The sequence below is a fragment of the Stenella coeruleoalba genome, assembly GCF_951394435.1.
Source record: "Stenella coeruleoalba genome assembly, chromosome: 9".
Lineage (NCBI taxonomy): Eukaryota > Metazoa > Chordata > Mammalia > Artiodactyla > Delphinidae > Stenella > Stenella coeruleoalba.
The window spans coordinates 103,471,209-103,493,953 of NC_137155.1; the positions used below are offsets into that span (position 1 = coordinate 103,471,209).

Consider the following 22,745-nt stretch of genomic DNA (forward strand, 5'->3'; position numbering starts at 1 on the left):
GAGGAAGAAGGAGGCAGAAAGGATATAAAGAAATAATGGCTGAGAACTTCCCAGATGGGGGAGAGATTTAGATATCCAAGTGTATGAAGCTCATAGGTCACCAAACAAACTCAACTTAAAGAGATCTTCTCCAAGACACATTACAATAAAACTCAAAAATCAAAGAGAAAGAGAGAATCTTAAAAGCAGCAAGAGACAATAAGCTTGTAACTAACTTAACAAGAAAATGCCCATAGGCTAACTGGATTTCTCAGCAGAAACCTCAGAAGATGCCCAAGTGCTAAAAGGAAAACACTGCCAACCAAGAATACTCTATCTGGCAAAGACATCCTTCAGAAATGAAGGAGAGATTAAAGACTTTCACAGACAAACAAAAGCTGAGGGAGTTCATCACTAGACCTGCCTCAAGAGAAACGCTGAAAGGAGTTTTTCAAGCTTAAAAGAAAGGATGCTAATTAGTAACATCACACTTGTAAAAGAAAGTACGTAGTCAAATTCAGAATATTCTAATATTGTAGTATTACGGTGTATTAACCACTTAACTCTCTTATAAAGGTTAAAGGACAAAAGTATTAAAAATAACTATAGCTACAATAATTTGTTAATGAATATACACTATAAAAAAGATGTAAATTGTGACATCAAAAACACAAAAGGGGGGAGTAAAAGGGTAAAGTTTTTGTATGCAATCAAAGTTATCAGTGTGAAATACACTTATACCTATACGATGTTTTATGTAAGCCTCATGGTAACCACAAAGCAAAACCCTACAGTAGATACACTAAGATCAAGAGAAAGGATGAGTGTGTACCACTCTGGAAAGTCATCAATTCACAATGGAACGCAGCAAGTGAGGAAGAAAGGAACAAGGGAACTACAAAACAGCCAGAAGACAATAAGGTGGCATTAGTAAGTCCTCACCTATCAGTAATTACTCTTAATGCAAATGAATTAATTTCTCCAATCAAAAGGCATAGAAGGACTGGATAGATAAAAAACAAAACTCATACGCTGCCGACAAGAGACTCACTCCACCATTAAGGGCACAAATAGGCTCAAAGTGCAGGGACAGAAAAAGATATTCTACTCATGTGGAACCCAAAAGAGAGCAGGGGTAGCTATGCTTCTGTTAGACAAAATGGACTTTAAAGCTGTAACAGACAGAAAAGGTCATTATATAATGATAAAGTGATTAATTCATCAAGAGGATATAACAAAAATTAACTCAAAGTGCATTAAAGACTTAAACCTAAAGCCTGAAACCACAAAACTCCTAGAAGAAAGCACAGGGGCAGGGAATTCCCTGCCAGTCCAGTGGTTAAGACTTCGCCTTCCAATGCAGGGGACGTGGGTTCGATTCCTGGTCAGGGAACTAAGGTCCCACACCACGGGGCAAATAAGCCCGCGTGCCACAACTACTGAGCTCACATGCCTCAACGAGAGAGCCCGTGTGCCGCAAACTACAGAGCCCACGTGCTCTGGAGCCCTCGTGCCACAACTAGAGAGAAACTTGAGCACCACAACTAAGAGCCTCCGTGCTACAACTAAGACCCGATGCAGCCAAAAAAAGAAAAATAAATAAATTAAATTAATATTTAAAAAAGGAAAGAAAGCACAGGGGAAAATCTTGACAATGGTCTCAGCAATGATTTTTTGGATATAACACCAAAAACACAAGCAACAAAAGCAAAAATAAATAAAGGGACTACATCAAACTTAATAGCTTCTGCACATCACTGGAAACAGTCTACAAAATGAAAAAAGACAACTTACAAATTGGGAGAAAATATTTGCAAATCATATATCTCATAAGGGGTTTTTATCCAAAATATATAGAGAACACATACAACTCAATAGCCAAAAAACCCAAATGTCTGATTAAAAAACTGGGCAGAGGACGTGAATAGGCATTTTTCTGAAGACATAACAAATGGCCAACAGGTACATGAAAAAGGTCTTCAGTATCACTAATCATCAGGGAAATGCAAATCAACACCACAATGAGATATCACCTCACACCTCTTAGAATGACTGTCATCAAAAAGACAACAAATACCAAGTGTTGGTGATGTGGAGAAAAGGGAGCCCTCCTGCACTGTTGGTGGGAATGTAAATTGGTGCAGCCTCTATGGAGAACAGTATGGGGGTTCCTCAAAAAATTAAAAGTAGGACTACCATATGACCCAGCAATTCCACTCCTGGGCATCTGTCCTTCCAAAGGAGATGAAACCGAGATCTCACAGAGATCTCTGCACTTCCCTGTTCATGGCAGCATTAGGCACAGCAGCCCAGACACGGAAACAACCTAAGTGTCCGTCAACAGATAAATGGAAAAGAAGATGTGGTACATCTACAATGGAATTCAGCCAGGAGAAAGAAAGAAATCCTACCATTTGCAACAACGTGAATGAACCTTGAGGACGTTATGCTAAATGAAATAAATCAGGCAGAGAAAGACAAATATGGTATGATTCCGCTTATGTGTAGAATCTAAAAAAGTCGAACTCAAAGAAACAGAGCAGATGGTGGTGGCCAGGGGCTTGGGGAGAGGGGTGGGGGGAATGGGGAGATGCCGGTCAGAGAGCAAGCTTCCAGTTAGGAGATGCCCTAATGCACAGCATGGTGCCTACAGTTGCCAGTATGGTATTACAGCCTTGAAAGCTGCCAGGAGATCTGAAACGTTCTCACCACAAAAAAGAAATGGTAACTGCGTGAGATGATGGGGGTGTTAACTAACCTTCCGGTGGTCATCGCTTCCCAACATGTAAATGCATCACATCATCACACTGTACACCTTAAACTTACACCATGTTGTACATCAGTTATATCCCAATAAGGCTGTAATGAGGTAGAACATCCTTGTTAAATATCAAAATATATACAAAATTTTGGTAACTAAGATTCTTGTGAAATGTTAGATGAACAGGTGATGAACCAGCAGAAAGTCACCCACCTCAGTGCACAGGGATTCTAAGTCTACAGTAAAGGACACATATGAGATCAGTGAAGAAAAAGACTGAGAAAATCAATTAGTTTATGCATTCATGTGAAGGAGAAAAATAGACATTACTTCATACCTTATCCTCAAAAAAGTTCCACATGGATTAATTATGTAAATACTTTTTAAGTGAATAAATAAAATTAGTAGAATACAACATAGATGTCATACTGGGCACTGAGCTCTGCCCGCACTCTGGCAGGGGGAACGGCCTGGTGACCCCAGTGTGAGGTAGAAGCTTCGACGCTGACGCTGCAGGTGGAGCGAGGGGTCAGCGGCCCCCACCTCTCCAGGCCGCTGTGCAGAAAAGCACTGGACACACTGACGGTCGACAAGGCAAAGTGACCACCTTCACTTGGATTTTTAGTAACAGTGGAGCATTGGCTTATACATACATTAAGACACATATATTCTTTAGGGGTTTCGGCTATTTTCTTGTGGTTTTTAAAAGATGTTATCCTGCGAGTAGAGTAAGTATTTCACAGTGCAGCACTAGAACAACCTGATGACAAAGAATGTTAGACATGAAACAACCACGCACCCTGAGTTAGTAAAGAGAGAAATCATCATCCAGAGGTGCCTTTAGGAAAGACTTTTATCTTAGTTTAATAGTGTACCCCATTTTACAAAAGAACTAAATAGCATTTTTCTAATGATAGAAACTGAATTTATTCAGTTCATCGAGGAACAAACGTGTGTTTCAGTAAAAAAATAAGTTTGATCATTTTCCTTTAAATACCTGTAAAAATACTTTAACTTAAGCTTGTCAGTATAATGAGGCTTTAAAGTCTAGAAATCACAGGTGAAGATATTTAAAATAAAAATATAACTCTTGGTCCTGGATTCTCATTATATTCATCTTTACAGTTTTTCAGAGCTAACCATGTACCCTGAAGCCCAGCCTCAGAAGAATTGGGGTCTGTAGGTTTCCTAGTAATAGATGCAGTGAAAGATAAATTCCAAAGCCAAAGTGAACAGCGAGTTCATCAAGGCTCCTTGGGGCGGGAGACTAGCTCTGTGACAGGGACATTCCAGGAGTGGCGGGTTTCCTGCACAGGCCTGCCCTTCAGCTCTGCAGTTTGACACCCGTGCCTGGAGCCCGTCACCCCCCTCACAACCTAAATGTGCACAGAACTTTAGATCAGCGTGCTGTGAGGGACCCAGTGTTTGAGTTGTAGAAACCGGAGCGTTTACAAAGCAAAGTGTGCAGCGGCCACAGGATCAGATACGGTAAAACCCTTCATTACCTGTGGGACCACAGTTCTTGAATCTGGCCTGTCGGGCAACCGCCAGCCACATTTCCAAGCTGTATCTCCGTACTCACCACTGGTGAGTAATGCACAGTAATGCAAATTCGTCTTATGTTTACTCTACACAACTGAAATTGCAAATTGCATGCGATACATCCCGCTGCCCAAGGCAGACAGATAAATGTCGGGTCTACCACCTCGTTGGTCAGTGAGACCAAGACACTGCAGCAGCTTCTGCCTTCTCCCCCCGCAGCCTGCTGCAATTCCGTACCCCAGCGGCCTCCAGACCTTTGGAGTCTACCGATGGTCAAAGAGAGACTCGGGGCTCCAACAAGGTCACTGCCAACTTTCAAAACCTTTCTATTTTGCCAGGTTAGAGTTAAAACCAAGCATCATACACCATCAGAATCATCTCATAAAGGGAGGACTATTTTTCACACCAGGAAAGTTGGAAATCCTTGGCCACACACTAAAGGCTATGCCTTTACGCTGAACCGTTTAGCTTGAAGAACTTTCACGCCACTGAATTCACTTATTTTCTTTTCTGGCAGATGGGTGAAAACTTCTTTGTCATACTTGGGAACCGCTGGTTTAATTACCTTCAGGGAAAAGAAGTCTAATCAACAGAAAAGAAAGGCAAAGAGGGATAATAATGTGATATTTTTAGGCACAATGAAGGAGGAAGTGCTTGTTTCCTTTAAAGTTTCAAGATCTCACCAAGATGGATATGTTTTTAATACTCTAGATTAGATTAGCTCAGGCCACTCTATTTTTATAAATTAATCTATCTTACTTGCAAAAGAACTGTGGCCTTGCATTTTCACTCTTCTGTTGCAGAGGGGATTAATGAAGTCTTTTCTTACCTTAGTCTTCCTGCATCTACTGGGTCTTAACTAATTAGTAGAATACAGAGGTCATCTTTCTACAAATAGTCATGCTTCCATATGCTGAGGATTTCTCTCCGCAGATCTGCCTTGCTCTGAAATATCACTGGCACATTCCTAACAAGACTGAAACAGAGCAAAGTGAAGCTGTGTCACACTGTAGGTTCTTTTAAATAGATGGCAGTCCCGTGGTAAGAACTGTGCGGGTCAAATGTTGCGTTTTGTACCCACAAGTAAGTGTCAGAAAGTAACCTTGAGTCAGCAGCGCCTTTGTCATGGAGGGCGCTGGGGCCGTAGGGATGATCCAGGAGGCCTGGTGCGCTCTTGCGTCGTCTGGTGAACTCAGATCAAAGCCGCCTGGAGAGGTCACTAGAGCTGCTGTGCTCATACCTGTCACCAGTGTGTACAGAAAGCCCAAGTGTTGCCCAGAATGCAGTGGTTGGTCCTTGAATGCCTTTGATCCTTATCTAGAAATTCTGCTAGCATATGTCATATAATTGAGGTATGGCCTTTTATTGCTGCAATTAAAACTTTTCAAATGCATTATACTATCTCAACCCAAGCTAAAAGTCCTGACCATTGTTTAAAAAGTGAGGTTAGGGATTTGTCAGATGCTGCGGTTGACTTTAGGGGCTGCCGCTCCCACACCCTCCCGCAGGAGATTTCTCTTACTTTTTTTCATTTACATCTCGCCAAACAGCATAATGGTCTTAAAGTTTGTTTAGTCCTTTGGCTTCCTTTATCACATAGAGATGGCAAACATTCTGTTGCTAACTTGAAGTGGCTCCAAGCAGCAAGACGGGGAGGATATTAAACCAGTAAAAGCTTATCAACTGATTCATTGATATGCTGTAAATTCCAGGCTTTTCACTTGGCTTTTGAGGGCGGCCGTAAGTCAACACATTAGTAAGCAATTGCTGACATCAAGATGGATGCTGAGAGGGGCCTCCTGGGCAGACAGAGTTCACCTGGGCCCTTTTGTTAGGATATTTTTTTTTACTGTTTAGCCAGGATGTACTTGTAAATGACCAGTAATTGCTTTATATATCAATAACCTGAATTTGTAATGACTTAATTTATCAAATATCTGAAATGTGAGACTTAAAAAGAAAAATATAAGAAGATATTCATTTTTTTAATTGAAAAATGTATGTATTTTGTCCATAGAATTAATATTAACCCCTAGTTTGAAAACTAGACCTCGATCGTCTTTGCATGTGTGGTGCTTGCCTTTTCAATCAGGGAAGGCCTCTGACCCGTGTGACAGTGAGGCAGTAAACAGGAGAAGAAGGATGCTAATCACACAGGAATTCGACATTTAAGAAATATTTCATAATAGCTACACTTAGGACACTGCTCTGACCTGGCCACGATAGGTAGTCCGTAAATATATAATGATTTAAGTTTTTAAAATATTACCCTTGCTAACTTTCCAATACTTGAAGCACAAGAATAAAGACAGTCACATCAGTTCACTTTTAGAAATTTGCCATAAATATAAACTGAAGGATTTTCGGTATGTTTATTAACAAGCTAACGTCAATGTTATAATTAGAAGCCAAACGTTGATGCCTCACTGAATCTTGACACGGCAGGTTCCTTCAGCATCATTCCACGCAGACACTGTCCTTTTTTTTAATCCCCACAAAGGAACCTGTACTGCAGTCCTTTAGAATATGCACATTAGGGCATGTATGTGTCTCCATTTCTAATCTATTGCAAACTTAAAGTCGACATTTTTTATTGAACGCTAAGGGCCTCGCCAAGATGAATCTAAGGAACGAGGAGATAAGAAATACACACAGGAAAAAGGTATGAGCATCCAGCCGGTGACAAGTGTCAAGCGAAGGGGCCAAAAGTGCTCTCTGGGCGTCCGGAGAGAGCGCACGTCCAGCCCCGGCGCGGGGGACGCACGGCCGTGCAGAGGTCGCAGAGACGGAGGAGCATGACCGTCATTCGTGGGCTGAGTGAGTCTGGCCAGACCGGAAGATCCCTACGGCAAAGTAGTGCCTTTCCTGAGGAGAGGCGGGGGCGAGGCTGGGGAGAAGCTGGCATCAGCGATGGAGGGCGAGGTGGGGACGGCAGTGTCCCCTGCAGGCGGTGAGGGAGCAGCTGGGGGCGCCTGGCCTACGCCTGCCCGCTCCTCCTCTGCCCCTGCACCTCGCTGTCAGACCCTCTCTTCCGCACCCTCTCCCGGCCCCACCCGCCTTCCTGCTGGGTTGGGCGCCCTGTCGTTAAAGGAACAAGAGGTGCCCCAGCCCGGCCCGGCCCAGGCTCCTCTGGGACCCATCTATGCTTTCTATCCCTCACCCTGCCACAGCTAAACGGCAGGGTAAAGGCAAAATTACTTAGCTTAGGTTGAATAACCTGCATTTTAAGTCTTTAACCACCACTGCATATAAAGGGGATTGTTATTTTTCTCATTTACGACATGCTTTCCATTTAAGCCGAGGAAGAAAGCATGGTCGTTAACGCGTGTGAAAGTGATGCCAGGTGTGGCGGACAGGAAAATACAAACGAGCACACCTGCGTCCGGCACTGACCCTGCACCTCGCCCGTTCAGAACGTGGTTCCAGGTGGGGAGCGGCTGTTTTCAAGCGGCCTCTGCAGACCCGAGCATCGCCCCGGAGCCCCTGCCTGCTTCCCCACCAGACTCACGGCCTCCTCTGGGTGCGCCCCACCTTCCTGGAGGGAAAGAGGCAGGAAACACTCTTTGACAACGGTATCAGTTTCAACCAGCCGTGTCAGGGAGAAACCCCGAAGAGACGAAGGGGCAGGGAGCAGACTAAGGTCGGAGGCCAGCGTGGCCGGCCGGGCGCATTAAGACCCGCCCTCCACAGAGGCACTAGCTGCATCTGCGAAACTGACGAGCCCGTTTCTTCAGCAAGTGTTTCTGCTGTGTCCCCCGTAACTGGCATACAGAGCGACCCACAGACAAACAGAGGCGGGAACCCGGGGACCCAGGGAGAATTCTGCACGGTGGGCCAGCGTTGAGCGCAGCACTCCCAGCGCCTGAGCTGACAGTGAGAAGGAATGGAGGCGGCCTGCAGCGCAGGGAGGCGACATCAGGGACTGTCCCCACTGGGGCCACGTGGGACCCAGCGGCGTGCACACCAGCTCCAACTCAAGCCGTGAGAACTCACTTAACGTGTAGGAAGAGCACCACAGAGATACCTCGCCACACACGTGACATTAACATATATATACAGAGAGGGATATATAAATACTCGTGGCCTCCACATTTACTCCGTTGCTCTCTTAAGTGACCTTTGAAAGCTCACGGGGACACCTCACACTTGGGAGTTGGGTGGTTACGTCTCCAGGAATGATGACTAAAGCTGTGTTAAATAACTTTGACTCAAAGATTAATCGGGAAACTTCTATGATGGCAGTTCTCAAGCATGAGTGAGCATCAGAACCCCGTGGGGGTTGTTAAACCACAGACGGCTGCTTCCTACCTGCAGGTTCTGACCCAGGAGGGCTGGGCTGGCCCGGGAGCTGGCATTGCTAACAAGTTACCAGGTGATGCAGATGCTGCGGGTCCAGGGACCTCACCTGAGAAGCAGCATTGCGATCCTTTCACACCAACCTGTCTGCTCCAAGTAGCACTTCTGTTCAGAACTAATTTGAGAACATACCTCACAATCTGAGACACTCTGGAACAGAACGTGATCCTTTCTATTCTGAGGTATAATTTTGGAGGAAGAAAAGACCTTACCTTACAGGTCTAAATGGGAAATATCTCACACTTCAAGAAAACCCAATTTACAGAAAACGTGAGTTATAAAACATTAATTGGAAGGCAGCTGTATGCATTTCCAAGTAATTCTTCCTTTTATAAAGTATAGGGAACTCTTCTACTTTCAATAATTTATTTGGAGATTATCAGGTATTTGAAAGGCTGACGAACAGAGAAAATGAAACACTGCCAGCTGGAGCCCATAAGCTAGGGTCCAGCTGCCAGGCAAGTGTAATTAGAATCAGCAAGAAACAGAACTGGATTCATAGATGGAAAAGCTTCTTCCTCCAAACCTCCAAGTATGGCTGAAAATCAACTGCATGCAAAACCCCGAAACACAGATGCCTGGATTCAAAGCCCGTGGGCCGCCTGCCGTGTTACAGCACGGCCTTTCCCTGAAACCCAGCACGCATCCTGGTTAACACCCAGGGACCAAGGCTGGGCAGGCTCACTCACCACAGCTGCTGCCCGCTGCCCGCGCAGGCTCGAGTCTTCTTGCAGGACAGATGGGAATTGGAAGGGAACACCAGGTCCGTGAAGGCAACTTCTAATGGAGGTGACTTACACAGACATGGCATCCCACCAGGTTATCCACATAAAAACAAATGAACAGACAAACCGCGCACACGGGATGTCCAGTAGAGTAGGATACTTGAAATGGGAAAGTCCCCCACGTCCATGGAGAACACGTTCCACGCATCACGCTCCTAAATGACTGCGAGGTTCGATGGGCTGAGTTCCTTTCATCCTGCCCAGTTCCGTGAAAGAGCCACAATCTCTCAACCAGGACACTGCTAATTGCTGAAACAAACACACCCCTAATTTCAGCGACTGAAAATAGAAGCTTCAGTGACCTGAGTCACAGCGTGCCACCCTGTGAGACACAGATACTGTCCCCCCACCATCCTTTTGCCCTACCATCCCCTGGGCCTCAGAGACCTGTGTGTCCAGCCCAGAGACCCCATTCCCATTGGAAACGCTGTGTCACGTGGCCCCACCTAGCACAGGGGGAATGGGGAATGTGGTTTCTGGATGGGACGCCAACTTCTGCAGACTGCTCTGTGCTGGGGAAGGACGAGCAAGACAGCCATCAGGTGACAGCCACCACTGCCACACCCTTTAAACAACAGATCACCCCTACCACTTACATCAGTCTTCAAACGTTTAACAAAGGAGCTATCGGAGTGGCCCTGGCTTGGCTACCTCTCCGTGCCCAGACATGACGGTCACTCCTTTCTAGTGTATGTCTTTCTGAGCCACCAGGCCACGCTGTCCAGTGCAGGGAGCCACAAGCCACCTGTGGCCGTCCAGTCCAGATGGAGATGGGATGCGCGTGCACAACACGCTCGGATTTCAAAGCCTTTCAGGAAGGAAAGAATATAAAGATCTCAGTAGCTTATTCAACTGATACATTTTGAAGTGATAAATATTTTGGATACGTTGGGTTACGTAAAATATTAAATTTAATTCTACCTATTTAGAAACTTTTCTTAATGTGGCTCCTATAAATTTTAAGATTAGACATGGCTCACGTGACATTTCTTGCGGACGGTGTTGATCTAGACTAGCTGGTGAAGTCTTACATTTCAGAAAGTTCTAAAGACAATTATACTAAAAGGGTTTTTTCCAAGTATATCATACAGCACTTTGAGAAGACCAGGGAGAGAAAAAAAATAAGACCAAATACATCCCTATCCCCAAATCTCTTTAATAAAAACCATTTACTCCTGTGCCCCAGCTGTTCACAGGCCTTTTTCTTTTCTTTAACTTTTTATTGGAGTATAGTTGATTTACAACGTTGTGTTAGTTTCAGGTGTAAAGCAAAGTGAATCAGTTCTACATATACATATATCCACTCTTTTTTACGTTCTTTTCCCATATGGGTCATTACAGAGTACTGAGTAGAGTTCCCTGTGCTATACAGTAGGTCCTTATTAGTTACCTATTTTATATATAGTAGTGTGTATATGTCAATCCCAGTCTTCCAATTTATCCCTCTCCCCTCACCCCCTGGTAACCATAAGTTTGTTTTCTAAATCTGTGACTTTATTTCCGTTTTGTAGATAAATTCATACTGAGTGAAGTAAGTCAGGCAGAGAAAGACAAATATCATATGATAGCGCTTGTATGTGGAATTAAAAAGAAAAGGGAGGGGGTACAAATGAACTTGCCCAGTCTTTTCTCATAAGATTCCCTCAACAGCGAACGTAACTTGCCCAAGGTCACTCAGCTAGTAACTGAGAATCTGGATTTGAACCCACAGTGATAATCCAGGTCTTTACAATGTAACTGAAATCCATGAAACTCTTTTTCCTTCCCAGCCCATCTAAGGAGGCCAACTTCTGGAATCTTGAAGCCCTTTGGAATCACAATATCACTCACCCATCTAGGCATCCCTGCTAATGTGTATGTTCCTGAAAAATCATGCAGGACTTATGGGAAAATGGGCAAGCCATCTAAAACCTGCGCAACTGTAACCAAAACACTAACAAAAACCCTAAAAAGTTTAAGACGTTAAATTTCTAATAAACCAATAACTATACGACCTTGTCTTTTTAAAAAAGGAGTGGATGGCATCTTGATGGAAGGGTATACACAGAAGACTTAAAGATTCCTAATTTGGGAGATTACAATTCACAGAGATCAGAGAGACTCACACGGTAAATATTTCCAAAGGCCAGACTGAGTCCAGAGTAGGGAGGCTGGAGGCTATCACTGTTTCACTACTTTGCAGTGAGCAACTGTTACCACTTAACGGACCAAAAATGCACACACTTTGGTCCATCTGGGGGAAGTCACACACGAGTCCACGTACCTCCCACGTGATCTAGGCGTGTTGCATTTTACGGATCACAGGGGAGGGAACTTGCACTGCAAATGCGTGCATTCCTCCTGGCCACTCTGGCTCTCGCTGCCGTCAGGAGGCCACAGCCAGCAACTCACTCATTTGTCCTGAGATCACTGTGCTTTTCTAAATCTTTTTGTATCAAAATACAGACTTTTATAAAAGGACTGAGCTTGGCGGAACATTAGAGACTGTATTTAAGGCTTATACTTCTAAAGCAGAACAAAAGTTTGAGATAAAATGTAACACGCCGTCTCCATATTTACGCTAGCGGTGAAAACAGGATTTTAAGGTAAATCCTGAAGGTGTGTTCTGTAGCAAGGGGACATACAATTGTCCACAAACTGATTAACTCAGCTTATTTTTTAAGGTCCTTAGGCAAGGGGTGGGGTTCAAAGTTATGATTTTAGAGCTTGGTGAGAAAAGCAGAATGAGTAACCGGTTTGAAAGAAAGAGATAATCTTTCTCTCGGAAAGATTACTTTCTGAATGTTTTTTAAAAAACATATTTTAAAACGTTCACACTAAAATGATCATTCACAATCTGCAACCACAGGGGAAGATGCTGTGGAGCAAGGGGAAGCGAAGCAGCTCTCATTAGCGATGGCCTGGTGGTGGCCCCAGGAAAGCGGCACTGTGCAGTGACCATCCCTGTGAAGACTAGAGTAACTGGTACCAGACCAGGATGACCATGTGACTACTTGTGCAAAATTCTAATCCTTTCTCCTCTCAACTTCTCATCAATGTATTCCCTGCTAACAAGCAAGGCTTACAACCAGGTGCCCCGTTCTGGTAAAATCTCTGCACCAATTCTCTGGACTTGGAGTGATTAAGGAAATCGCCGTGTGTCTATTTCCCCAAGAAATACTATTCAGAGGCAGGGCCTTAGGGAAATTAGCAGGAAGGGTGGTCGGGACTCAAGAAGGGGCTTCCCTTCAACCTACCTCCAGAACTTCTCACTGCCTGTGAGTAAGTGTGCCCCCGCCGTGTCCCCAGTTCACAGAAATCAGCCACCGCCTGCTGTGCTCTTACCACACGGACATAGACGAGCTCTTCTCAGAGATCGACCGCTGCCTGGCCCTCAACCGCAGCGTGCTGCAGCAGCTGGAGTACACATGTGGCCACGAGCTCACGGAAGAGGACTGGGGGAAGATCCAGACACAGGTAGGCTGTGCCCGGGACAGGGCAGCCAGCGGCTCTGCAGTGCTGCTTGGGGGGGCACCCACCGGGGGGGGGCCCGGCCTGTGCCCACAGCACGTGGGGCAGTGGGGCCCCAGGACCTTCACCACCCACTCTGGGGTGAGCGCCAAGGCCCTTGAGTGTGAAATTCCGCTTTGATGATGGCATTTTGTGAAAGCGCCGAGGGAAAAGGCCTCCCCACATGCTCCTCCCCCACCCCCCGGAGCTTCCCCGCAGGTCCCAGCCTGCCCTCCTCTTGCATCTGTAGGAGCCGTGAAAGAACGACACTCCAAATCCCACAGAGGAAACACTTGCTTAGAAAATCACAAAAAGAGGAAAATGTATAAAGAAGTTTAGCAGCTACACAGTATCAAGAATTTTGAAAAAGACTACTCTTTCTTGCCTAATTAAAAGAAAATCTATATTATTAATGTTCAGCATTTTATAAACTATTTGTGTTTCAAAATGGGTTATCCCAGGTGGGTTTCTACCCTTTCCATTTTTCATAAGACTAGCAGAGTACGTATATAATTAATGCCATTTTAACACAGAATGAAGTGTCTTCATTTTTAGAAGATCCACGTCTGTCAGTATACAGCTCTCACTCAAATTTCCGGAACTTCCTATTATGATGAAACTAACAACCTGCGTGACCAACTCCCGCGTCCTTCTGTGTTGCAGGCCCTGCCGGGGACAGCCCCGAGCGCTCGTCTGCCTCAGCCCGCTCTCCGTGGGCAGCCAGGCTCACCCGGCGCCCTCATCACAGCACACAGTCCTCCTGTCCTGCTCACACGTGTTTCACCACACGTGTCTCCTTGCTCTGGAGGAGTTCTCCTTGGGGGACAGTTCTCCGTTCCACGTGTGTCCTCTCTGCCACTCTTGCTATCCAAAGAAAATTCCTGAATGTTGAATTCACAGGAATAAAATTATATAATTCGGGGGGAAAGGTTTACGTTAATTTTGGTGGTTGTACTTAGGAAAGCTAACGATATTTTAAAAGCTGACAACCCATCCAATTTTAGTCTTTATAAAAAGAAAACTTCAGATTCATGAGTTTAATCAGTTGAAGTAAGTGAGGCACGGACTAAAACCTTCTGTCTCAGAGGTTCTGTAATTTGCTGATTTGCTCTGCATCTAGTGGGCCAGCTGGAATTGCTCGTAACAGTAAAGGGACTCCCTTCTGACACAGTAGCCTGGCTCACTGGCCCATTTCCACAGCGGTTCTGATTGGCCCGCAGGGGGGCTGCCGGTAGGGTTACAATACTCTGTCTTCCCAGGCCTGGCCCACACGCGGCTGGGTACTTACCTACAGTTAGTGTCGACCACAAGCAAGTAACCTAAAGGTCCTCTGCCGCTCCTAACTCTTGCTTTACTGTTGTACTTCAGCACTTTGAATATATAAACCCAAGATATGAAAATAAAATATTCAGTGGTTTCAACATCAGAAAATAGTAAATCACATAGTAATGACTTAGAGCCACATACACTGTTTTAGTTCATACGTGAAGAAATCCACGAAATCTTCCTGGGAGCCTGGTCACTTACAAGAATGAAGCGCAGCTGTGATGGTGAGGTGCCCCAGCTGCTGGAACAGATGAGGCCCAAGCCTCAGGGACGGACAAAGCCGCCTGTTCTTTTGAACCGCAGCCCTTCGGCAGCGGGTGAGGGCTGAGGGGCTTCTCTAAGTGGACCCTGGCTCGTGGCCCATGGCTTGTGGCTCTGCCCGGGCTCCCCAGTGACTCTCCCATGTGCTGAGGCAGAGACGTTTGTGGCCACGCCGGGGCACCTGGCACACAAGACTGCAGCCACAGCTAACTGCAGGCAAGGAGACAGGAAGCCCGGCCTGGGAGGGAAAAGACAGACAGGTTGCCAAGGCCAGGAGCAGGCCTGCCAAGGGTGCAGAACAGCCCCAGTGTCGTGTGGGAGGAAATACTAAATGTATGTTCCTATTTATTTTTTACCCCATCCTTTTAAAACACTCATCTGATATGTTTTACTTATATATAGCCATACACATGTACATCATTTAAATGAGTAAATCCACATATATTGGCGTGTGCTCACTTTTCAACGGTGGAGTTATAGGGGGCATGGACGTCAGGCTGGCTGGTTATCAGGGAAACTATCACAGAGGAGCTGTTCTGATCTGATGTGACTTTTACAAAATTTGGAGACTAACTTGGAGAATGATTTAAAGAGTGAGCGAACACTTCTGTTGTGAGACAGCAGAGGGAGGCTGGATCCCAGACCTCACTTTTCCGTTCAGAAGGCCCACGAGGCAGAGCACAGCCATGCGGTGAAGGCTGGGTCAGGCTGATTCCAGGCCCCAAACTGGAATCTGTGGGGAGAGTCCAGGGATGCCCAGGTCACTCAGTGATAGTAAGAGGCCCCTCAGGGCCATGTGTGACCATGTCCCTGCACTCCTGTCCCTGGGCACGATGGCTGGGTGTGGCTGCCCAGACACCCGGCAGTCCTGCCTGCTTTCGGAACCCATTTCTCAAGCCTTCCCACTGAATCTGTGAGCTGTCAAAAGTCCTTCCAGCAAACTCTTTTCCTGCTTAAGTGAGCACAGCCCGTCTCTGCTCTTTGCAAGCAAGTACTCTACTGACTAGGCCTTAGTTAACTGTAGAAAGCGGGCGCACAGGGAAAATCAGTGAGGATGGAAATCTGGGATTGGTCAACACTGGGGAACATGGCAGTGAAAACCCCATGAGTGTTCAGGGGTGAGTCTCACACAGCTGCGAAAGTCAATGGCACATCAGGTAATTCTCTTATTGACAAGTCTTCTGGAACAGCATGCCCAACAAAGCCTTGGGGAGACCAAGTTACAAGCACAGAACAGTGTAAAAAAAAAAAAAAAAAAAAAAAGCACTTCAGTGGAGTAGCTGCTTCTCTGGACGGTTTGAAGACGACAGCACATTCTCAGGTCAAGCCACGAACACCACGCGGACTTTTCTACGATTACATCACAGCCTCTTCAGGTCTCATTTGAAAATGGGTCGTTGTCCAAGAAAGAGTTGGGGCCCTAAGCAGCATGCGTTTGGTGGAGGACTCACTTGGGAGAGGGAAAGTCTGTGATGCTATTTAAATCCGTGTATAATCCATAAATTTCTGGAATTATTTACAAATACCATTTTTACCTTTCCAAGTGGTTGGGTATTTAGTTTATCATTTTGATTAGTAAATCCCGGTTTTGTTTCATTTTATCAGGGAGTATGATTTTATCGTCCCACTGCTGTAAAAATGCTTAGGACAAGCAGCATTTATCACTTATCTGTTGGATGGGGTCCGCCTGCTCTGTGGTGGCTCAGCTGGGCTTGGCTGCAAACTGGGCCTGAGATCCAGATGTGCTCCCTGAGCTTGGTGAACTTGGCTCCTGGCACCTGCAACCAAAGAGCTCTGATGAGCACAAGATAGCACAAACCAAGGTGGAACCAGAGAAGAGAAGGAAACAAGAGGACTTCCCTGGCGGTCCAGTGCTTGAGACTCCTTGCTTCCACTGCAGGGGGCACAGGTTCGATCCCTGGTCGGGGAGCTAGCGTCCTGCATGCCGTGTGGTGCAGCCGAAAAAGAAAGAAAGCAAGCAAGCAAGCAAGCAAGAAACGAGCGGTAACAAGAGAAGGCAAGAAGGGGGCTGAGCTCCACTGGATGAACACCCGCCCACCCGAGCTAGCAATGGCCCCAAACAGGAAAACCACGTGTTATGCGATTCCTCCCGTCCGGGAGTTAAAGAGAGTTCAGGGAGAAAATGGCTGCCCTCTCTCTCTCTTCAGGAAGAGTGCCTCCTCTCTCTCATTTTTTGACTTGGTAACTGGGGTGGCTGTGGAGTACGGCTCGGATCTCCTTTCAAGAACACCGGCCGTGGGGAGCCAGCTGGCTGACGTTCTCCAGCCGCTGCCCCTCGACGTCAGACTCGGAGCTCAAGCCAAGGCCACGCGCCCCCCAGGCTGCTCCCGAGCACTTGGGGTCCAGACAACCCACACCAACAGTCCTCCCATCTCACAGACCACCACTCCCCATGCTCGCCTCAGACAGGGCTTTTCCCACAAAAAGGCGGCTGCATGACATCATAAACAGATGGTGTTCACTTTGAGGTCCCAAGATGCAGTGGTGAGTTTCATGGGACAGATCTTGTAAAGTATTCCTCATACAGGCTGATGACCTCACACCGAGGTCAACGTGTACTGATACACCTCAACGGACAACAGGGTGTGGACAGGTAACTTCCTCCCGGGGAAGCTGAGAGCCCGCAGAGGACACGCGAAGACGAGGCCCCGAGTCCGCCCTGAAGTGAGCGCTAACGGCTCCAGAGTGCCATGGGGATCTCAGCTCTTATTCTAGTGGCGCAAACTCAGATGCCTTCTGCGGCCAAGCGATGACAGATAAGCGGGAAAGCAGCTGGTTACTGATTAGGATCCATGATCCTGAAACACGGAACTTAACGTTGCCAGATTATCTCATTTTTAAAGACACTATCTCTCACTCAAAAGACATTGAGGCTTTTGACTCTGATGACAATATGGTACTGGCATAAAAAGACAAATAGATCAGTGGAGCAGAACAGAGAGCCCAGCAATAAACCCACGCATATATGATCGAGAGCGAAGGATATACAGTGAAGAAAGGAAAGTCTCTTTAATAAATGGTGCTGGGAAAACTGGACAGCTACACGCAAAAGAGTGATGCTGGACCCCAGTCTTAAACTATATACAAAAATCAACTCAAAATGTACTTAAGGACTTGAACGTAAGACCTGAAACCATAAAACTTGTAGAATACACAGGTGGTAAGCTCCTTGACATAAATTATTTTTTGGATCTGACACCAAAAGCAATACAACAAAAGCAAAAATAAATAAACATAAAATAAACAAGCTTCTGCAAAACAAATAATCAACAAAATGAAAAGGCAACAACCTACAGAATGGGAGAAAATATCTGCAAATCATATATCTGTTAAGGGGTTAATATCCAAAAATACACAAAGAACTTATACAGCTCAATAGCAAAAAAAATCCCAAATCATCTGATTAGGAAACAGACAGAAGATCTGAATAAACATTTTTCCAAATAAGACATACAGGTGGCCAACAGGTACATGAAAAGATGCTCAACATCAGTAATCAACAGGAAAATACAAATCAAAACCACAATGAGATATCACCTCACAACTGCTAGAACGACTACTATCAAAAAGACAAGAAACAAGTGCTGGTGAGGGTGTGGAGAAAAGGGAGCCCTCCTGCACTGTTGGTGGGAATGTAAACTGGCATAGCCACAATGGAGAGCAGTATGATGGTTCCTCAAAAAACTAAAAATAGAACTACCAAATGATTTAGCAATTCCACTTCCGGGTATGTATCCAGAAGAAATGAAATCAGGATCTCCAGGAGATGTCTGCATCCCCATATCCACTGCAGCATTATTTCCAATAACCAAGTCATGAAGACAATTTTAAGCGTCCATCAATGGATGGTTAGAGAACATGTGGTATGTAAAATATTATTCCTCTGTAAAAAGGAAATTCTGCCATTTGTGACAACATGGATGGAACTTAAATCCATCACACTAAGTGAAATAAGAGAAAGACAAATACCATATGATCTCACTCGCATGTGGAATCTAAAAAACCGAAAACCAAACTCATAGATACAGAGGACAAATCGGCGGAGGCCAGTGGAAGGGGGTGGAGGTGGTGAGCAGAATGGGTGAAGGGGGTCAAGAGGTACAAACTCACAGTTATAAAATAAGTCCGGGGGATGTAACGTGCAGCATGGGGACGAGAGTTAACAACACTCTACTGGAACCATCAAATGCTTACTTTATGCTTTCTGCAGGGAGTGTGGATGTACATCTAACTTACCTAAAATGGTGTAAGACTTTTTAAAAATTTTATCCCTGGTTCTCATGGTAGTGTTAGGGGATGAAGTTTTCTGTAAGCCCCAATACCCAGTTGTAATATTGAATTCACGAGCCCAGGCCAATAACCTATCTCTGCCCAGAAGTGAAAGGCCTAAGAAGATTAAAGATTACACTTTGGCAAAATTCTTTGTTACATGATATTTCTGAAATTTTGAAATAATCTAGATGTACAAAAAAGTTATAACAATAGAATTCCCATGTAGCCTTCACCCAGCTTCCCGTCATGTTAACATGCCATGGTAAAACTGTCTAAACCAGAAACTAACATTGATACAACAGTGTTAACTAATCTACAAATTTGATCAATTGTCTCTGAGTTGTTTTGTGAACAAGAATTTTCTTCGCCAACAAGAATGCTAATGTCTAAAAGAATGTACCTTCCAAAGTATAAGCCAAGTGTATACAAGAGCCCCATGAAATGAAGAGTACGTCTAAGTATTCATAATTCCGAATACAAGGTTAGTGTTTGCTACATTAAAAGAGGCGAATAATCTTCAAAACAGTTTATGATATACTAATTAGTTTCAGGTTATAGAATTTAGAAATAAGCTTGATTTTATGGACAATTGGTTTATAGAAAAGGCACTGAAATCACACATATTTACTATGTTGCCACAACTGACTCGTCATCTGGGGAAACAATACAGCTGATCAAGGATCAGCTGGAACTGCATTCCGGTGCTCACGGCGGACCTGACTGCGGGGGCCTGAGTGCAAGACGAGTTGCCATCTCCTAGGGAGCCCCAGGAGGGCAGGCAGGGCAGCTGTGCACCCCACGGGCACCCAAGCTCTTGTGACTGCCCATCTTCAAGGTAAGTAAGTTCATGGTGGGAAGTGGCTCAGAGTCCCAGTCATAATTCCCTGTCACATCCACGGTGCTTCTCCTGGCGGACTCACTTCTTGGAGTCACCTTTCCGGGGGCCCTACACAGCAATCTCCCTAATCACCCCTGAGCCATGTGGCCACAGCTACCTGCCGTGGGGGGCTGGGTGCACTGCCACCTTACAGAAAACCGGACTTGTGTTGCTTAGCATGAAGGAGAACAGTTGTGTGCCAGTGACGGTCTGCACAGCCACTATCTCATTCCTTTCATCAAAATAAACTCCAGATAAAGGAATGCCTGATTACCAAAAAACAAAGGCTTAATAGTTATGTTTGAGGTGATGAAAATGTTCTGGAATTAGATGGTGGTGATGTTTGTGAATATACTTAATGTTAAAAGAGAAAAACCACAGGCCCAAAATGGTCACTTGTGTCACTTGTGCTAAAGCCCATGATACCTGACCTAACTGCAGTTTCAGCCTTCACCAGAAATGTAATCTTGATCAACCAGTCTGGAATCTTCTAGTCTTCACCAAGGAGGTAGTCTGCCACGTGGGCCCTCTCCACCCCCAGAAGAAGAAGAGGCAATCTGCATGATGAAACCCTTGCTGTTCCCTTCCCCCCAAATGATGTCTTGAACTAAAAATATTCCTTCCTTTTCTTTGGCTAATAGCTCCCTTGCCCCACCCTTCTCCCTGTAAAAACCTTCTGCTTTGTACAACCCCCGGGAGCTCCTTCTAGGTGCTAGATGGGATGCTGCCCTATCATAAGCCACCTAATAAGGCCAAGTAGATCCTCAATTTCCTTGGTTGAATTTTGTGTTTTGAACACTAAGCACCAGTGAACTGTATACTGAGAGTGAATTTTATGGTGCACGGTCAAGCCCCCCAAGATGGTGCACTCTTGCTCTCTGGACATCCCCTGCTGGACCAGTCCCTGCCTCACCTACACCCTACTCACCTGGCTGATCTACCCTCTTCATCACAGAACCTGATCAGTAACTGCCTACATGCTAGTCCCTGGCCCCAGCTACTGACCGTCCTAATCTTCCCATCCACTAGGATAGTGGATCTTCCACTAGGATAGTCTCCCTGGTAACCAGCCAACCTGACGTCCATCCCCCGTAACTATCACCCCTGCCCCGCCCCACAGCCAGAGGTGCCGCTGCAGGACTTTGCTTCAGAGGTAAGATCCTGGGTCCAATAAACCACTGATGTCTCTGTTGCCACCACCAGGCTCTTTCTTTGGTCTCGCGACTGGGCAATTACAGGGCTTGCAGGCCTGTAGGATGCAGCCCAACATGTGATATGTGAGCTACATCTTAATTAAAGGAGTTAGAGACAAAAACGGGTAAATTTTTTTCCCTTGGAGTAGGGACTCTTGGAGTAGGGAAGTCCTAAGTACGATATCAAAAAACTTACGGGAAATTGTCAATTTTGACTACTTCAGAATTTTAGATTTCCATGTAGCAGAAAACAATGTGAACAAGTTAAAAAAACAAATAACTAGGAAAAATATTTACAACACAACAGAAAGACAAATATTTACTGCTGTAATGGAAAGGTTTTATAAAACAATAAGAAATACCAAAAGTGGGCTAAGTATATTTAGTAACTCATAAAAGCAGAAATACAAATAGTTGCTAAAATTCTTCTTAAAGTTTCCCCCACTAGTTATTAAAAGCGTGAGAAAAACAGTATTTGCCCATCAAGTTGCCACTAATGTAAAAGACTGGCAAAATCCAGTGTTAGCTAGACACACACAGGCTGCTGCTGAGAGCATGTTGATGTGGTCTTTCTCTTGGAAGTGTGCATTCCCTTTGATCCACTTTCATTTCTAGGAACTATGTGACATTGTGACTTATAATAAAAAATACACATGTGGTCCCCCTCCATTTCTGGAACAGAGCTCTGAAGCCCCTTGGAATTTCCTAAGTGATAAGAGGATAAGGGTATCTTTTTATATTCGTAACAAGCCCCTTTCAACCACACCTGGGCTTATGTGAATGAGGTGACTTTTTTTTCCTAATTGAAGGAGAGTTCATTTACAATATTGTGTTAGTTTCAGGTGTACAGTGATTCGGTTATACATATATGTATTTATCTATATTCTTTTTTTCTGATTCTTTTCCATTATAGTTTGCTACAAGATATTGAATATACTTCTCTGTGCTGTACAGTAGATCCTTGCTGTTTATTTATTTTATATATGGTAGTGTGTATCTGTTAATCCCATACTCCCAATTTGTCTCCCCACTCTTCCTCTTTGGTACCCATAAGTTTGTTTTCTATGTCTGAATTTGTTTTATAAATAAGTTCATTTGTACCACTTTTTAGATTCCACATATAAGTGATATCATATGATACTTGCCTTTCTCTGTCTGACTTACTGCATTATTTCATTCTTTTTTATGGCTGAGTAACATTCCGTTGTGTACATGTTCTTTATGCATTCATCTGTCAGTGGACATTTAGATTGTTTCCATGTCTTGGCCATTGTAACTAGTGCTGCTATGAACATTGGGGTGCATGTAAATTTTCTAATTAGAGTTTTCTCCAGATACATGCCCAGGAGTGGGATTGCAGGATCATACGGTAACTCTATCTTTAGATTTTTTAAGGAACCTCCACACTGTTTTCCATAGTGGCTGCACCAATTCCCACCACTGTGTAGGAGGGTTCCCTTTTCTCCACACTGAATGAGGTGACTTCTGGAAACTCCCCAAGGATGGCCAGGGGAACCAACCAACTAATTAGGGGTCAGACCCACCCTCCTGCCCTCTGGGGAGTGGAAAGGGGCTGGAGGGTGAGCTCATCGCTAGTGGCCAATCATTTAATCCATCACACCTATATAGTGAAGCCTCCATACACACGAAAACCGCTAACTGAAGGGACTCCGAGAGCTTCCGGGTCGGTGAACGCATGGAGGCTCTAGGAGAGTGGGGCACCCCGACAAGGTGGGGAAGCTCAGTGCCCCTTCCCCGAATCTGGCCTGTGCCTCTCTTCCATCCGGCTGTTCCTGACTTGTATCCTTTATGGGAAACAGGTAATCTAGCAAGTCAACTGTTTTCCAGCATTCTGTGACCTGCTCTAGCAAACTACTGAACTG

General features: G+C 45.1%; 1 protein-coding gene across 1 annotated transcript in view; it reads left to right on the top strand.

The window, feature by feature from the left end:
* Positions 1-16,394, top strand: part of RNF32 (ring finger protein 32) — a 38,963-nt gene extending 22,569 nt beyond the window's left edge. Inside the window, 3 exon segments of the mRNA XM_079931893.1 lie at positions 12,712-12,879; positions 13,576-13,580; positions 13,582-16,394. Of these exon segments, the coding sequence (XP_079788019.1) occupies positions 12,712-12,879; positions 13,576-13,580; positions 13,582-13,804 (396 nt within the window). The 3' untranslated portion in view covers positions 13,805-16,394.
* Positions 16,395-22,745: the final 6,351 nt, after the last annotated feature.